The sequence below is a fragment of the Ischnura elegans genome, chromosome 8 (assembly GCF_921293095.1).
Source record: "Ischnura elegans chromosome 8, ioIscEleg1.1, whole genome shotgun sequence".
Lineage (NCBI taxonomy): Eukaryota > Metazoa > Arthropoda > Insecta > Odonata > Coenagrionidae > Ischnura > Ischnura elegans.
Window position 1 is genome coordinate 49,239,405 of NC_060253.1, and position 18,148 is coordinate 49,257,552.

The 18,148-nt window shown below is 38.3% G+C and overlaps 1 protein-coding gene across 3 annotated transcripts in view; it reads left to right on the top strand.

Moving 5' to 3' along the window:
• LOC124164345 overlaps nt 1-18,148 on the top strand; it is a 45,552-nt gene that overhangs the window by 8,301 nt on the left and 19,103 nt on the right. For 2 of the 3 annotated variants that reach the window (XM_046541627.1, XM_046541628.1), the window contains exons 1-4: nt 52-319; nt 2,121-2,341; nt 16,028-16,311; nt 16,591-17,342. In XM_046541627.1, the coding sequence (XP_046397583.1) occupies nt 274-319; nt 2,121-2,341; nt 16,028-16,311; nt 16,591-17,342 (1,303 nt within the window). In that variant the 5' untranslated portion in view covers nt 52-273. Of the gene's footprint in view, nt 1-51; nt 320-2,120; nt 2,342-16,027; nt 16,312-16,590; nt 17,343-18,148 lie in introns of those variants that run through there. The other variant, XM_046541629.1, reaches the window with a different exon arrangement.

Genomic DNA, 18,148 nt, shown 5'->3' on the forward strand with positions numbered 1-18,148 from the left:
TTGTTGCTATGGTTTTGATGTTAGAACTTTGTTGAATATTGCTGTGTAGTCCATGACATGGAAATTGTTTGGCATAGGGTTGAGGTTATTGATTGATATGGATATTTCATTGTTTGGTGAATTGTAAAGTGTATTTTGGGGGTAAATGTTGGGGTCTCATTTAACAAATCAATTGCACATTGAAATATAAGTGAGTGAAGTGTACTTTATGGGTGGTTTTGATATTGTCTGTCTAACTCTTGAGTCTGAAATGTTGCGTGTTAACTTGGTGGTATGAATTGTGTCAGTAATATGAAAAGCACATCTTATAATTTGAGAGGTAAGAATATTTCTGCTTTTTCTAGTTTCTAGGAATAAAACTTGGCCAATTGAAGTAGGGGATTATCACTTTTCAGATAAAATCAAAATCACGATTGCAAGTTTTTAAAATTCATCGGATAAATTTCATCCCTCAATTTAAATGAGAGGGCTTTTCTCTTGCTGAATAAATGAAAATCAATATTTTAGACCAGCTCCAGCGACATACTGTTTAGAGTTTGAATCGGTAAGATCAGTGTGCACATCATGGGTTTCCCTGGCTTTTCAATGAGATGGTTTATCAACTGATATTCGCACTGGTGAAAGAGAAGAAATTCGTAGATATGAAAAGGTTAGCGGATAGGATAGCAGAGTGGAGAGCTGCATCAAACCTATTTCAGGATTGATGATGGTTATTCAAGTGACTTGGCAATCATGTCTTGGGAGGAGATTAAGAAGTAGCTGAGTAAAAGTAACTGATTTACCTATTATGATAACATTTCATTTACTTTTTACTGGTATTTGTTACATAGAAAAAATTTAGCAATGACTTATAACCTACTCATTGCTTTCTGAAATTATTTTTTACTTTACCGGACATATTGTACTATTTTAAAAAGCTGGTGTAGCATGAGCGAGTATATCCCCACAAATGTACCAAGTAATGATGGTGAATGCCCTTACTGTAAAAGGAAATGAGCAACTGGAAATGTAATCATAGGTTCAAGTGTTATGATAGAAAATTTAATAATTTTGACTCATTGATCCCTTTAAGTCTAACGTTAAATACCTTATATTTTTTCTACTCTTTATTTAATGATGGGGATTTTAAGTAACTGAATTATTGATTAATACGAAGCAAAGAGTTTAAAATTTTTGTTCACCAAAACTCTTATATGCCTATAGGCTGTGCATGACATTTTCCAAAAAAAGTCCACAATATTTACTGTAGCTATGCTTGTAACTGATTACAAGTTTTTAAAATTAACAGATAACAGAGCTCAGCTACTTATTTTTGGGTATTTAAGCCATCTCTGTTGCTTAGTCATTTGATAAGCTCTTTTTGATAGTATTTATTCATTATTATCTCAAACTCATCTGTTTCAACTTTTCATTTCATTTGAATAGTGATGTACATTGCCGCCCGTCGTAGGAAAAAAGAAATAAAAAGCTATATTCACATGCTGATTTATTGTGAATGGCCATGGTTACGACAAAGTATAAAATTTTCAAGGTGAAAAATAAATTTTCAACTATAAATCACCATGTGGTCAAAGCAAAGTTTTTACTTTGTTAATTCCTACGATAAAGGATTTCCTCAAAGTTATGCCCACTACTATTTATTGTTGCTGCCCTCGTTTTAGGTTTGATTATGCTATATTATACCATTTTTCTGAACTGATGGCGGCTGACCTTGAGCGCGCTCGAAACCCACACACTCTTCTAGCCAATCACAGGAGAGCGATAGTAGAAAGTGTGTAGGAGCCCGCAGTCTCTCTCCGAAGTCCATGCAGTGCAGATCGCTCTCCAGCTAGCAGTGTTGCAAAATCGAATAGCTCAGCGTTCGTCCGAGAATCTTCCGCCGCCCCCGAAAGTACCGTTATTCTCAAGGCTGGCAACGCCGGTCAGCCGGATGGAGGGGAGGGGAGCGGAGCGGAAAAGGGAAGGGGATGGAGGGGAAGGGAGAGGTGGAAGGGGCAGCGCTTCTGATTGGCTACTTGCTATTTTCCACCCAGCCGCCATCAGTTCAGAAAAATGGTATAAATGTCACAAACATTGATTTGATGTTTCGTTTTTAATCAATCATTGATTTCGCTTTGCAGAGGTAAGGATGGGGTCAAGGTCTGCTGCCAAAAGCGGCAGGAATAAGGCAATTGCGGGGCCGAGTAAAGGGCCCACGAAATCTGGCACTGCTGGTGGCAAGCAGAGCCAGAGTGAAGAGGCTGAGGAGTTGGAGGACCTTTCTGTTTTGAGAAAGTCTGTGGGGACAAGTGTGAATGGCCTGATCCATGCTCTCAAAGTCTTTCAAACCGGGACAGAAGAGGTAGGACTGCCTTTTGGCTTGATTTACCTTAGCTTATATGTACTTTTATTACATTACTTTTCAGGTTTCATGCTGTATCATGCTCTGAATCGCGTCCGTGAAAAAGTAAATATTGAGCCATAATGATTGGACTGCATTATATACGCAGTACATAAGTATATAATATTAACTATAGAAAATAGTTAGTAGTCATAGTTGAAGTAGAAAAGGGATGTCAATAGCTTTTTTTTTACACTTTTTGCACTCTTACATGATGCATACTTAAATGTTATACAGCACACTCCCAATTATCCGGGCTAATGATTGGGGAGTGACAGCACCAATAATCGGAAAACATGGATAACCCAAACTTTGATGTAAATGTCTTGTAATGTTCATAATTTATGTAAAACAAACAATACATTATTATTTATGCAGTTATTCTGTTATTTTAAAGTACTTTCCAGACTCCTTGAGAGCTTTTTTTGCCAGTTCGCAATCTTTTTAGCGGTGACAACATGGTTTTACTCGTACTGTTAGAGCTCCATATAAAAACTGGTTTTGAAAACCACGCATCCACGGCTGCGTGATCACGAATACAGAAAAGTGGTTTGCATGCTTCAAAACCATTGCGCGACGTCGGAAATCAAAACTTTCTGGCACCACACCACGCAATCGCATCTCGCACATGTTGCCCAGGTTGAAACTGCTGCGGGACGTGTATCCGTGATGACCGAGCTTGATCGTTCATTGCGAGGCTTCGAAAACAGGAACACAGAGCTCCCGTGAATGCAGCTAGGGTGTGATTGCTTCTGTTTACAAAGGGGATTCTAACGGAAATAATAAGCCCGGTGTATCCTAGCAATCAAATGCAGTAATTCCGGTGATTCTGCGTTCGATTTTAATTTTTTATAAAGATCGCTGAAAACACTGAGCGAGAGTGAAAATCATGCACGGATAATCCGCAACATGGATATACTGCAGCCGGATAATCGGGAATATGCTATCTTAGGCATTTAAATATGTGCACAAAGGAATTACCCTCCATCCTTGCATTGCATAAAATTGCATAAAATGAAAATAAAGTCATTTCCACTGATTCAATGTGAATCCTAACTTTTAAGGACTCTGAAAATAAATTTATACCATCATAATACTCATATACGTATGCACCTAGGTCCCGTTATTGCTTGAGCTTGGGTAAAAATAACCCTTATGAATCAATTAAGGTCTAAATGTTATCTGAGAGACCATTTTGTCATCATTTCTCATTTATGAATTAGCAGGGCATAAAAATATTTTACGTAAATTTCCACTTAGTGCTTTGCTTTGAATGGTTGTGGAGGCTTAGGTGTCTGGGAGCCTTTGGACTTAATGTGCAAACACCTTTTTGTGGCCACCGAGAAATAAGATGTGGTGTAATTCCACATGACAATAACAATAGAAAAACTAGATCATTCAAGGTTAAATGTATTTCTCAAATATTCAAATGAACCCAAGATAATTTATGTGGGGACCGAAGGGCCATCATTTATGGAGTAGCTATGTGAAAAGGGATTTTGCGTGCAGGTGTAGCAGGATTAGAAGCGGTGCTAGCAGTGGTGTGGCAGCAAAGGCGTTCATTCAGGGCATGCAGCAATAGGGTAGGCAGCATAGGCGTGGAGGTGAGGCAGCAGGTGGTGAAGGTGTGCAGGCAAGGTGGGAAATGTGAAAAAGATGGCCTGCTAAGGTCAGCTAAGGAGAGGTCTGCTATGTAATGTCATTCACAGAAGTGAGAGAGGTGCTTGCCCTGACTTCCAATGCCTCTACAGCAAAAGTGATAAAGGGTTTGCAGCTCCACTGCCGACAAAGTACAGAACCAAAAAAAAAAAGAGATGTTAGTGTATGGCACCAATACTAAACATCATCTGGGGATCGGGTTGGTGTGGTTGCTAGAGTGTTGGCTTCCCACCCGGAGGGCGCGGGTTCAAATCCCGGCAGCGGCAGAGAATTTTTCAGAGACTCCCCGATCCCTGCTTGAATGTTGTGTGGAGGATATTTCAAGCGCAATACTCCGTCTGTCGGATGGGACGTTAAGCCGTGGTCCCCTTGGCGCCTTTCGTAAAGAGCAGGCTAATGCCGACGCTGGGTTTCTCTCCACCCTTCCTTACCTACCCTTCCCTCATGGCGCAAATGACCACAGCTGTCGGTCGCCTCCTCCAAATACCATACCACCACCACTAAACATCATCAATGTGTATATGTGCTTATTATTACATGCTACTTCTCATCATGACTACATATATACATGTCGGCCTCGGTGGCAGCAAGGATAAGTCCTCGCCCACCATACCATCATGGGCGCAGGTTCGAGTCCTGCCTGGACAGGTTATCCCTTCCAGGACTTGGATGTATGTGATCGTCTGTTGTTGATTATTAAAATACCCTATGTAAAGGCCTCAGTGTTCTGTTTTTGGGGGCAATTGAGATAAATAAAATAAAAATTAAAAAAATATATTGCTTGGAGTAAATGGGCTGGTAAGATTTTTTTTCACTGCATTCCTAATACGAAATCCCAATCTTTCATTTGACAGCAGATTTTAAAAAGTAATTTTTCTTTGTAATTTTATTATTTCAGTGTGATCTGAACTGAATTTTGTGTCTTAATTTATGAATTCTCCTTAGCAAGCGTACAAAATCTGCAAAAGTGGTAGTTGAATCTTTAGCTTGAGGATATATTTTAGACTTTGAATCAGAGTTCCATCTGTCCCTGGAAACTATTTAACCTTAGCACCAGGAGGATGGGAGTTTTGCATTTCCTGGGACAGGTATGGGTCATTTAGATCCATTAAGTACTTTAGCTTCATGCACATTTATTTCCGGGCGTCCAGCGACTGGGAAAATCGGGGATTCTGTGTGAATTTTCAGTCCCTGGAATTATGCATGAATTATTCATGAATTTTTGCTCTGACCAGGAATTTCAAAATCTACTATTCCAAATTAATTTCACATAAAATGTTTCCCGTTCAACACCCATTTTCTGGCCTAAAATGTGTTTTTCATATTTATAAGGGCAGTATCCCTGTAGAATTTTTACAGTCACACTGAAACGTGTAATGTCAGACAAGACAACAGAATCGAAATGTCAAATACTCTTGACCCAAATTAGATTCAAAAAGACAAAGAATAGAATATCAGGTGACAACAGCATCTACTTATGAGGTCAAAGCAGAGTCTTGGATTTGCGCTGAATAAATTTAAATTTTAAATGAAATCTGCCTAAAAATTACACAAGATTTTTAACACAGTTATCATTACGTTCGTTTTATTCTGAGTGTTACAGAGACTCAATTATTTTATAATATTAAAAACTTTCTTATTAAAATTAAGAGAATATTTTCTGCTGCAATTGTTGTATTTTGTTTTTAATCTCAAATATGAGAAGACCTGTCAGACCCTTGTGCCCTCCAGAAAAAAATCCTGGGTCCGCCCCTGAATGTGCGAGTAGAATATTATTTAAAAGTATTGAAGTAATTTTGGGTGTTTTAAAATTCTTTTCTATCGCAGTAACCTCGTAAGATTAACCTGGAATTTTGTAAAATTTCCGTGGGAGACCAGGAATTATGCATGAATTTTTCTACTTATGATTGGCTGGACACCGTGTTACTCCATCGACATGTCCTATTTATTGGCATGTTTCAGTTGAGGAAAGTGAAGAATGCCGTGATAGAATGAGAATAATTTGCCATGAATCATGTTTCTGTTACAAATGCAATGTATAGTTGAACTGGAAGAAATGTGAAAATTATTGTGAGCTAGGTAACCAGCAAATCATGGGAGGACGAAGTATAGCGCTCTTATGAAATAAAAAGGTTTCAAGTATAAATCCAAACACATGTTTGTTGGTGTGTCGTTGTTTCTATAAATAAATACCGGGGTATCCTGGAGGATAAAGTGTAGAAAAACCTTAACTTGTAGGGAGAGGTTGTGGTTCCAGATTCTACATCTATCCCTTTAGGCATGACAACCATAAAATTTATCCTATGAGTAATTGCAAAACTTTTCTCCTATTTTAGTAAAATATGAGCGAAAATAGTCAAGGCCCCAAAATTATAGAAGAATTGGATAGTGAATGAGTTTTTAAAATTTGATTTTGAACATGTGATATTGGTGAATATGCGGCTCTTCCAGGATTTACTCCATGCCTGGCCTAGGCCGGTCACTTCAGTAACCTTGAAAAACTGCTTAAAACACTTGCAAAACTGTAGATGGAATGTAATATGGGCAGATGCAGAGTAAAGCCTGGAAGAGCTACATCTTCATTTACAGCAACCCACAGGAGCCTTCGTAAGGATGACATAAGGGACAAAAAGACGTACACCATTCTTCTGATGTTTAAATTCATTGCACTTGCATTGTACTAATACCATTCTGCGTAATTATGTTCTGTGCTCGGAAGGAACATAGTTTAAATATTGGTTACGTGCCATTGGGGCCGCATAGTCGAACAAGCTTCACATGTATCCTTCATCAAACTCTTAATCAGATTTCATATGTGGTTTTCGTAGTAAATTTTGCACATTTCACATTGATAAGCCATCATATGTGAGCTGCAGAGACAGTTCAGTTGTGGTACCACTCTCAACTTCCTAATGACTAATAAACTTGATTTTTTTATTGTAAGGCAATCAATATTTCCCCATATTTTCAATTATATGTAAAAAAGCGAAGGGATTATTGAATGAATATTCGCTGTGGTGAAAACCATTTTATTTAATTGGTGTTCCTAAAACGACCACTTTTTGGGAAACAGGAGTTAAGTTCTGCTTGAAGGATTAACTGTGTAACTTACTGTTACAGTTTATTTATTTCTAAATTTGTAGTTCACAAAGTTTTGCTGTGGTTGTGTTCAGAGAATGTTTATATAATTCTTTATTGGAATATAAGAAAGATAAGGAGCAAAGTTACAATTCCCATATGGTCTAGTAACTACACTTCTTGAGCATTCAGTGCTCGTCAATTTAGCTACAGCCCTCTTTTCAAATACTGTCCATCATCAAGAATGACAAGGATAATTTTTTTTTCCCTGTTCACGAAAAGAGAGGGAATGTATAATTACATACGCTGTTTCTGGCACTCATCCTACTTCCTTGCGTACGGTTTCTTCTGCCTTTTTTTCATTGATGAAAATGCCCAAGGAATTCTGGTATCTTCCCTTTTAATATGGCCCCATAATTTAATGCTCATGCTTGATAATTTTGTACATTGGAATTGTAATTCCTTCATTGATATTGAGATTGATTTTCATTCCATATTTTATGCATTGCATTTCATAATGCATCTACCAATGACTGCAGACCTTTTGATGATCAACTAACTCCTGATTGTCAGCTGGTGTAACTATCAGCTGGTAAAAGTATGTACGTATAGATGATTTCAAAAAATTTTAACTTTCAGTTAATGTTTCGAGTTAGAGATGGGATTGGTATTGATGTTCATGTGGGATATATAATGGCATCGAAATTTTTTACCCTTCAGGTGCCGCAGATTATATCCATTGGCAGTGGGATATGGAGGACGTCTATATTTCTTTCCCATTAAATAATTAAAATATGTCTTGGACCATCTAGTCATTGCTTTTTCATTAATCTTTTCTTCCTTTTTACGGCTCACTTCCATACATTTCCAATTTATTTGTCTGGTATGTTGCAGGCACTATGTAGAAACTGTATGTATCACTGTAGCATCATTATCAAACTTCCGTCCAAATTGTTGACAGTGTTTAAAATTGTAAAATAAAGTGTTAACCTTTGTGAACTCAACATCTGTTAACAGAGACTTCTTCATAAATTTTCATAGTTAATTTTGCATGTTGTTTATGGCATTGTTTCATGAATCGCAATGCTTGATTATTGAATTTGAGTGCTGAATTTTGATCTAATTAATTCATCTCTATTATGAGTGTTACGGCAAGTAGTGAAAATCTGGTTGACTTACGTTTAGTGACTTTAACCTCTTTACCTGTCTTTCAAGAAATGAAACTGGAATTGTATAATTCAAATCTCATTATATTACTCGAGTTGATTGTTTGGCAAAATAAATATTATAATTTTTTCATTGGTGGGGTCTCAAATTATTTAGTTTCTGTACTGAGTGAATATATTTTATTTAAGTAAACCAGGACTAGCCACAATGATAACTTTATGGAGTCACCCATAAGGCACGAATTGTGCAAAATTTGTTAGATAAATGTGTGGAGAAGCAGGTTTACCGAAGAGTTGACTGTAGTTACTACTGAAATATTTTTGTATGCTTGGTTTATGATTTGATAATCTCAAATTCATTTTAAATAAGTTTCCCTGAATCCACCTAGATAAAAATTGAAATTCAAATGTAATGAGAGGGTGACTTCCCTGAGCAGTATGGTATTGAATTACTGACTTAGACGGATTAGATTTGAGCCAAATTTCATTTTCTTGAAAGCTGTAATAGCAATCTGTGTGTGCAAAAATATTTGTAAATTGCCTGTTTAACTGCCGAGTGTAATACAGTTAAGCGTGAAATTTGTTAAAAATATCTTGAATATAGCATTCAATGTTAAAAATGCTATATTTACTGCAAATGTTGCTTGAAAATAACCACAAGTAGAAAAGTACTATTGGCCTCCAAAATGGTTGAGAAGTCCTCTGGTTTCATCCTCAAAAATTAATTTTATGAACACAAAGACTGTCCAATACAATAATATTTACCATCAATTTCAAAGTACATATCTCAAGCTTGAATTCTTATGTCTCGGTAAAGAAAATCACTCAAAGACAAAATTTATTCCAACAGGAAGCTTGTTTTATAAGAGTTATCACTATAACTACGGAGTGAGCCATTTTGGTAATGGCATGCCATCGTTCTAGGCATTTATTTCCTAAAAATATTCGCACAGCAGATACCTGACTGCACTAACCTAAAGATCTTTAAAGTGAATTAAAAGTCACAAAAGGCCAAATTAATTAAAAGAAATTGGTGAATAAGTGAAGGAACAAAATTCACTGGCTCACTCCGTCGTTCAAGTGTTAATTGAAGTCAAAATCCTTTAGCAATATTAATGGATGTTTTTGCACTAACAAGGAGAGATCGCCAAAGTGATGTTCGGGATCTGGAGCAGATGTTATTTTCTGAAACTATATAGTAGGTATCTTTAAGGACATCCAGATTTCGCGCAGTATGACATCCCTAGAGTAATCCCTCTCTGTTATCTACGGCCGTGGCGGCGCAGCCTAGGGCTCTACTCCCGTAATCTGTCGTGGGTGTTCCGGGTTCGAGTCCCAGTATCGGCAATTCTTTTTCTCTCTTCTAATTTTTGAAATCACTGTTACCATTTATTGTCATTTGTTTTAACCCCAAATTTTTACATGCGAATATCTCTCGAACCCGGGCCTATGTGGAAGAAAGCCGTGAAACTTTTTCTACCTTACCTATATAGCTTCAGAAAATAACATCTGCATCCAGATTCCGAACATCACTTTGGCGATGTCTCCTTGTAAGTTTGAGAACTCACTCGGTGATTCAATCTGAAGGCTGGTTTAGAAAGGTGAAGTTAGAGCTCACTCCAGAGCCACAGGCAAGTGAATCTCACTTATACCAGGTATGAAGGGGAAGAAGAGGTATAAAGGGACAAAATAGGAAGGGGCAATTAATTCCTTGGATCAACTCGCTCTCGCAGGATTTTCGTTTGGGGGTGTCTGAAGGCTTTACCTGAGAATTAAACCCAGGACCCTTTGGCTAGCAGGCTCACCACTAAGTAAAGCCCTCCCAGCTCCCCTAAGTAGATAAAAGAGCTCTTTATGTATGAATTTTTTTTCAAACTGACAAAATGATATTTTGCCCAATAAGTGGGGCAAAACAGACACCCTTAGAATTTGCATTTACTAAACCTTTATTGTACAATTTTGGAAGACTTATTTTACAAACACACTTTTAAAACGTGTGTGACATTTCTCAACATGAAATAGTAAATTAACAATATTTGAGGTTGGTTATGAACTTATTTACAGAAATCAAAAATGAAATTGTCACCTTCTTCTTCACAGTTTGAACACTCCTTGTGAGCCCACCCTTTGCAGTTCTGACATTGTATCAAACCCACTTTTTCTTGGAACTGGAATGCAACTCATTGTAAAATATGCAAGCCTCCTCGTCTCCTTCGTCAAAATCATCCTTATCTTTAAGGATATCCAACCTCTGTCAGTCCTGTCCCACTCTCCTGGAGACGGTTTTGCCCCTCGGCACGCAGCATAAGAAATATGGCAATACAAGCTTATCCATAATCAACTACTCGGCTACATGGTCTTAAAACACAACTAATAACACTAAATTATCATATTAATTTACTGTTAGTTAATCAGATGGGCATAATAGCTGCCAGATCCAAAACAAACGCAATAAAAATCCTTAAGAAAACTGTCTAAAAATTGAAAAATTCACAGAAACAAAACGGCGGCCACTACGCAAACGAAAACAAGCTCGATCTGCAGGTAATGGTGGCCACTTCAACTAGGTAGTTTATAATGTTGCTGCTTGAAAGCAAGAACTACCGGGTGATTTTAAAAGGGTCGGTTTGACCCGCCCAGTCGGTTTTGCCCCACTCTCCCCTACTCGTGCTGGGACTTGGCAATCTCGGAAAAATCTCTGCCAACCCCTGCATTTGAATCTAAGCCCACTGTGTGAGAGGTTAACATTCACGAAACCACAACAAATGGAACCATGGGTTACCAAAAGAGACAGATAGTCCATTCAATCTGATTACTGTGTCGTATGTACTTTATTGGCATCATTTGTGTTCATTCTATAGTAAAAATAGTGATTTTGAGGGGTGGGAGTAAAAGAAAGAGTAGATGAGTGATTGGAGGGACTGGCTAGGGTCATCAACTGGTTCTCTGCCCATGACAATTGGGCACTTCAAATAATGATAAAAAGTTTAGAGGAAGGAATGAAAGACTATGGAATGAAAGTAAATGTTGTGAAAACAAAAGTTATGGGAGTAAATGATGGTGGAAATGTGAATGTTATGTTCAATGGGGAAAATGTAGAGCAAGTTAGAAGTTATAGATATTTAGGATAGTTGAAGCTGGTTAGGGTAGTGATGGGAAAATGTTGTTGTTTTTGATCAAAATGAAAAGCTTTACTTTACTTCAAAATTGAAATTTGAACCAATAGATCAAACAATAAAAAAATGAACAGTTCTTAAAAACAACTTTGTACAAAAACATGTTCATAATTCATTAGAAGAACACTCAAAATACACCTTTGAGTAGTGGAGAAAAATCTTTGTACAATACATGCTTGAATTATTTGTAATAAAAATTTATAAGTACACACACATTAAAGTTTTGAGGTTCTCGCTTGGAAACATTTGGCTTCAATCAAACTATTGTTTATCAGACGACAGATAAGCTAGGTTATGCTGTGTTAATGAACTGCATGGAAAATTTTGAAAGCAGTCTGGAAGAGTCTTGGAATTTCAAATTGATACTATTTTGTGTGGCCATCCTGTGGATGAAAAGTCAGAAAGCTGTCTAATGATAGTGTTAAATTAGAGATTTACCTACCTCATTTTCCACAGACCTTATGAAAGATAAAGTAACTTCTATTAATAATCAATAATTCAAGAAAATAATTAAGTTATATTATGCCTTGTGAAATCACAAAAATATATTGGTGATTTTTATTTCCCATGCTTGATGATAGTTACCTTTTAAAATAAATTCAACAATGAGTGTTGAAACAAATAATTATAAGGTTAAGCAGGTTAACTGAATCAAGTGTTGTGAATCATGGTAGTGTTTCGGTGCTGCGACACACTTTCAATTTAACCTCTTCCTGGGGCAAGACCTCCGATATGGGCCCCCCCCAATATTTTTTATAAGTCGGTGCCCCTGTCTCCATCTCATTTTCATTACTAAAACTCCCAGATACTTTGGCTGCCAGTCTTTTCCAGGGATTGAGTGGGTGTTGTGGCTAGTGTGTTGGCACAGTGGTGGTAGATGATTTTCAGAGGTCAACCTTAGTGTTGGATGGAAGGCACGTGACACTCACGCTGTTGGATGAGATTTTAAGTCATGGTTCCTTCGGTGTCTTTTTTAATAAGAGGAGGCTGATGTGGGCACTGAGTTTCTCTCCACCCTTCCCTTTCTACACTTCCCTGATGGTGCTAATGACCTATGCTGTCAGTGTTGCCTCCTCCATGTACCACATCATAAGTTTCTTCCATGATGTGTTTAGTGGGTAACTGCCCTTTCCGTTGAAGTTATGTACTTGGCATTTTGTGACTTAGTGTGACTTCTCTGATCTGTCGAGGGAAGTAACAGCACTCTTTCACCAATACCTTTGCCTTCTTGAATTCCGCAGTGTGGCCCGGTTTTGACCATGCATGTTTGGCAATTGTGGAGAGGCAGGGCCCTCCACAATTTCGGAACCCTCTGTTTTTGGTTGACCTCTGGTGTTCTTTGATTTGCACTTTCCCTGAATGACAAGATTTGCCAATGTGGAGCCTGAATCGCACGATCATTTGTTTCGTCCCTCTTAGTGCTCACGCGAGCCATTGCTTTTCGGGGCCGGAAAAGTGATCGCTTGAGGCATAGCTTTTTTGAATCACGGTCATTATTTCCGTCACTCTTTCCGTCACGTTTTGGCATTATCACATCTAGTCATTCATGTTTACCTGTGTCGTTCCCACGATTGTCAAACATTGCACTGCATTCTACTGTAACTGCAACTCTATACGGCTGTGCATTCTGATTCAGTGGTGGTTTCTGCGACAGAAAAAGCGATGTGCTGAGTGATGAAAAAAGTGATGGGAATCTTCATCGCTGGAGCCATTGGGAAAAGTAATCACGTGGGTTGATCATTTCTGAGTGATCGCTGGAGTGAGCACACGTAAATGGTGAAAAAAATGATGGTGTGATTCAGACTTAAGATGTCTTACAAGAATAGGGAACCTCATGCAATCCCTCATTCAAAGCTTGTGGAGTAGTTCCCATGAGTACAGGTTGACATTTTTTCATACTGGTCATGCACTTGTACCTAGTGATGAGGTTGTGTTTTCTTAGTACATATCATGTACTGCAACAGGTTCACACTGGTCAACTACAATAGATCCATACAGATTATATGTAGATGAGATCTCATGTCATTTTCAGCCTGGTCACTTGCAAGAGCACAGCAGATATCCCTCCCTCTGTGGTAATAAGATTTGGGGCAATTATTGAAATGGCCAGCCTCGGTTTTGCGTTCACGTGATGATGAAGGGCATCGATTTAATATGACAATTCTCGAATTACCTCCAATTGGGGAGATATCAAATGGTTATTGCAATGTTGATGACTTTGGTACTCTAGGTACTGTTGGTAATTTGATGCTTATTTTTTTAATTCAGCTATAACTGCCTGGTATCTCATCCTTTGGGAGCAGTTTGTAAATTTTTCGTATTAGATTGTTTTCTTTTGTCATCGAGTGAACTTGAATTGAATTCAACTTAATTATTGACTCTTTCAAAAATGTCCATAGATTAATTTAATTCTGAATGTGCCGGACAGAGTCAGGTAGAGCATGTTCTGGAATTCCCCTGTTGGGTTCTCATGTAAATGCAGGCTGTACCCATTGCTGCATGTTAGAACATTTGGTCTAAAGTCCCTTATGTTTCACTCAAATGACCAAGTGGCTGAGAATGCATGGACCACAAGGGTAAGAGCTGGTTGAAGCAGTGGTGAAGTTTTAGGTATCAAAGTGTATGGATCTTACACATTAGCTGCTTAATATCAGTCAACATACTTGATGGGAAGGTGTGTAAAATAATAACTGTGTAATTACCATAATGTGGTATAACAGGGTTGTTCACTTTGATCCAATACCACAATTCATTTGACAAGTTTGGTAGATGGAAAGGAAGGATAAGTTACTGTGGCGAGAATCGTCCCCATTCTCTCTGAAAATTTAAAAATAAGAAAATGCTGAAGTTACTACCCTTTACATTAGAGGTCTGATTCTTTTACCTGATCAAGGTAAACTTTTGATGGAAATAAAGAATTGCCCATAACATTGTAAACAACAATGAACCATGTAAAGCCTTCAATCATGGCCGAGAAGCAGGGAAGAAGTAGCTAAGAAGCAGTGAACCACTCAGCATGAGCTTGTGATATCATCAACTTATCTGAAAAAGGGTTAAAGCTGTTGGTTTTTTGCTGCAATAAGTTGGCAACGAATCAGAAAACGGAAAAATGTGTCTATATATTTTTCAATTTCTATAACACTTGACAAGAATTATTTGGTGAATGAGCAAATTAGGTTTAAATCAGTTAACCATCAGCAATACTTTTTATCAAGTCTTTAGGCAGCCCAATTTAACGTCTTTATCCCATTTTGCCCTTTCACAATCATTATTCAAGAACATTTTATACAAAAGATACAAGAACATACTTAGGCAAAAATGTAACTGTCTAAATCATCTGCTGGTGATCTAACTGGAAAATTCCATTCCAGAAGATCAGGATGAGGATAGTCACTGTGAAATTGTGTGCTAATATAATTAAATAATTAACTAATAAGTAATGAGCATGTTGAAAATTGTAGGCATGTTGATACTCTGAGGTATTTTTATGTAATTTCACTGAGGTTACAATTCACAAAGCCATGGCAGCTATGTCTCCTCTGCATATGTTACCCTTTATTTGAAAGCTTACTAGAACTTGCATAGGCATTTTACTGAAAGATTTCATGTAATACATTTCAAAGAGCAGAGCAGGTACCTCATATATATTGGATTTAATTTCTGTGTCAAATGCTGTTTTTAATTATATTGTAACCAGAGAAATTTTAAGGCTGCATTTTTGCAGTACATGAGTGTGTATGCAGAAAAAAGTGATGTCTGTGGCTTTCACTTCTTGTTCATTCTTGTTAGAAAATGGGCATGTTAGCAACATTAACCCTCATCATGTGGCCTAGCTAACCTTTTGTTCAACAAAATTTTTATATTCTTAAAATATTTTTTATCGACAAAATTAAATTGTTTTAATTTACAATCTATTCTTGTAAATCTGTGCGGGTTAGTATTAATGGGGAATGTCATCTCATATAATGGAGGAGAAAACATTCATCATGAACATTGAGTCTTGAAGCTACACCAGAAGAAGAAAAAAATAAAAGAACCACTCGGGAAGCCTTAGTTCCAACTGTTCCTATGTTCAAAATCCATTTTTACTATTACCAATGCTGAATAGTTATTCTTGTGAGTGTGGATTCATGGATTCTTTGATTCTAAGGACTTTAAAAAAAAACAAGCTTTGCTTTTTCCACATGACACATTCATTCCACATTCATTGACACTGACCAAGGTTTTGTCGGAGGGTGACATTATCATCATATTTTTAATTTTTCCTTCCCTTTCTGGAATATATAATTTTTTTTAAATATGTGGTCATTTTTTACATCTTATACAAAATTATTGTTATGGCTTCCACTTAACAATTTGGTTCAAAACAAAGATCACTAGCTGTACAAAATAAGGGAAAAGGTTATTGGATATGAGAGTACATATTATTGCTGTTCATATATACAGTAGGATCGTGATGCAATTTTATGGCATTTGGCCTGAATATCTATCCCATTTTTCCTTCTCAGATATGATTTTGCCTGTGAATTGAGAAACCACTCTAGCATTGTATTCATTTTCCTTTGCAGATAAGAAGTCTGCTCTCTCAAGAATGCAAGGTGATATATGAATGCCGCGTTTGTGACAACTTGTTTCGGTCTCTGGCTAACTTCCTCTCGCACAAGAGGATCTACTGCAAGGGTGTCGCATCGGCTGTCCACCCATCTAGTTGCCCTCCATGTCAGCCGAATGGCCTCCTGCCGCATGGAGGGCGTGTCGCTGCCGCTAATGGCACAGAGCCTCAGCCAGATGGCTCCCTAGAAATGGTCATTGTGGAGCCAGAACCTCCTCCCAAGCGGCAACGGACCGAAAGGTGAGCATGCTTCATTTATGATTTTCATTTTTTAGGGCTTAAGTTTTTAATAATTTAGGAAAATGAATATTCAACTGTCCGTGAATTGTTATTCTTAAGTCACAGTGGAAAGTAATTAATAGAGTAATCACCACATTTTTTAACTTGGTTAATCTAAAATATTTTTATCAGAGAAATTATCGCATGATTTGATTTTACTCGAGGAAAAATATTGTATAAATTTGTGTGGTTAAGTATGTATTACTTGTATTTAACCTTGTTATATTGTCTATCTTGCAGTCCTGAACACTGGCTTTGTAATGAATCAACACCTGTATCGGATGGAAAGTTAGTGGGGCCCTTACCAAAACTGCAAGTCTCTGTTCCTCCCATTCGTCGGCGTAAAGACATTTGTGGTGTGATTGAGAAGTTGTCTAGACGTGCATCACGTCAAAATCTGGCCAACGCCACGGCTGTGGCGTCTCACATTGCTTCCTTCACGGGTGGGCAGCTGTGCTTGGACAATGCCGTGACCACCTCTACCTCCAATGCCCTGTACATGGAAAACATTTCGGAGACAAAACAAGCTGTTTACCAAACACTCCTCTGTGCATCGTCATCTTCGATGAAACTCAGTTTCCCCCCCAGTGGCTCCGAACATTCCACAGTGCCGCACCTGAAAGGGGAAGTTGGTTGTGGGGATGCCAAGGCCAGCCCAATGCCCAGTGACTACGTTAACCCCTCGTTCCCTCCCCCCCACAGCCTCCTCATCAAGAACCGAGTGGCTTTAATGAAAGAGGCAATTTCCCAGGGTGAGAGCGGAGTGCTTGGGCCAGATGGCATCTTGATTCCCAGCCCGCCTAAAGCCAATGGGCCCACGTATCCCCCTGAGGTGTGCTCTGGGGGTGTGTCGAACAGCGAAGGAGAGGAAGTGGAGGATGACGATGAGGATGGCTGCGGGGAAGTGGTGGCGCCCAGGGGAGCCAAGTCGAAGGCTTTAGCGGAAGCAAGTAAAGCCCAGGACGAGAAGGAGGAAATCATTTGCTCCATCTGTGAGTCTTACTTTAAAACAGAGTAACTAGAAAAAAATCTCTGGGTCATTCTCTGCACAGGGCTATCTTCCATTTCTCTATGAGCAGTGAGTCTGGTTTTGCTTGTGCAGGGGTTCCCAGCTGGTGGTACGCTTATCCCTTGGAGGTAAGCGATAAACTAGTTGGGGGTACAATGGAAATAATCTGTAATGGCAGACACTATGTTCCCTGTTAGTAGCCTGGCTATAGTGGCACGCTGAAAATCTTAGCCAGGCAATATTAATTGATTTATTTTATACTCCAAAACCACCAAATATAACTCATATCAGACAAATTATATCGTGGTGTTCAACGAATTTAGCAATCAAATGTACATGAACAACCGTAGGAGAGGAGAAACCTACCTGGGCAGGACTCGAACCCGTGACCTCTTGTTTGGCTGGCGAGGACTTAACCCCACTGCCTCCAAGGCCGGCAAATATACATATTATGTGGGGTATTTAAAACAAAATTTCTATTTATAAAATTGTTCTAAGCTAAAAGTGTCACCTACCTGTAGTGAAATTATGTAATAAAATTTGCACGTTACATTTTTGGAGGTACAAAATTAGTTATATACATACATACATACAGAGGGGTACGGGAGTAAAAAAGGGTTGGGAACCGCTGATCTAGTGGAAGCTCACGTCATCCTGATGATGGCACAGGATTCTTTCCTTATGTCCCTATCCTTGCTTTGGAGGCATTGTCGGGCTCCTTAATCTCTGTGATGTTTCTTTATTTATTTATGTTTATTTCCTTTTTGCTTTTCTCTCCTCTGCCCTCAT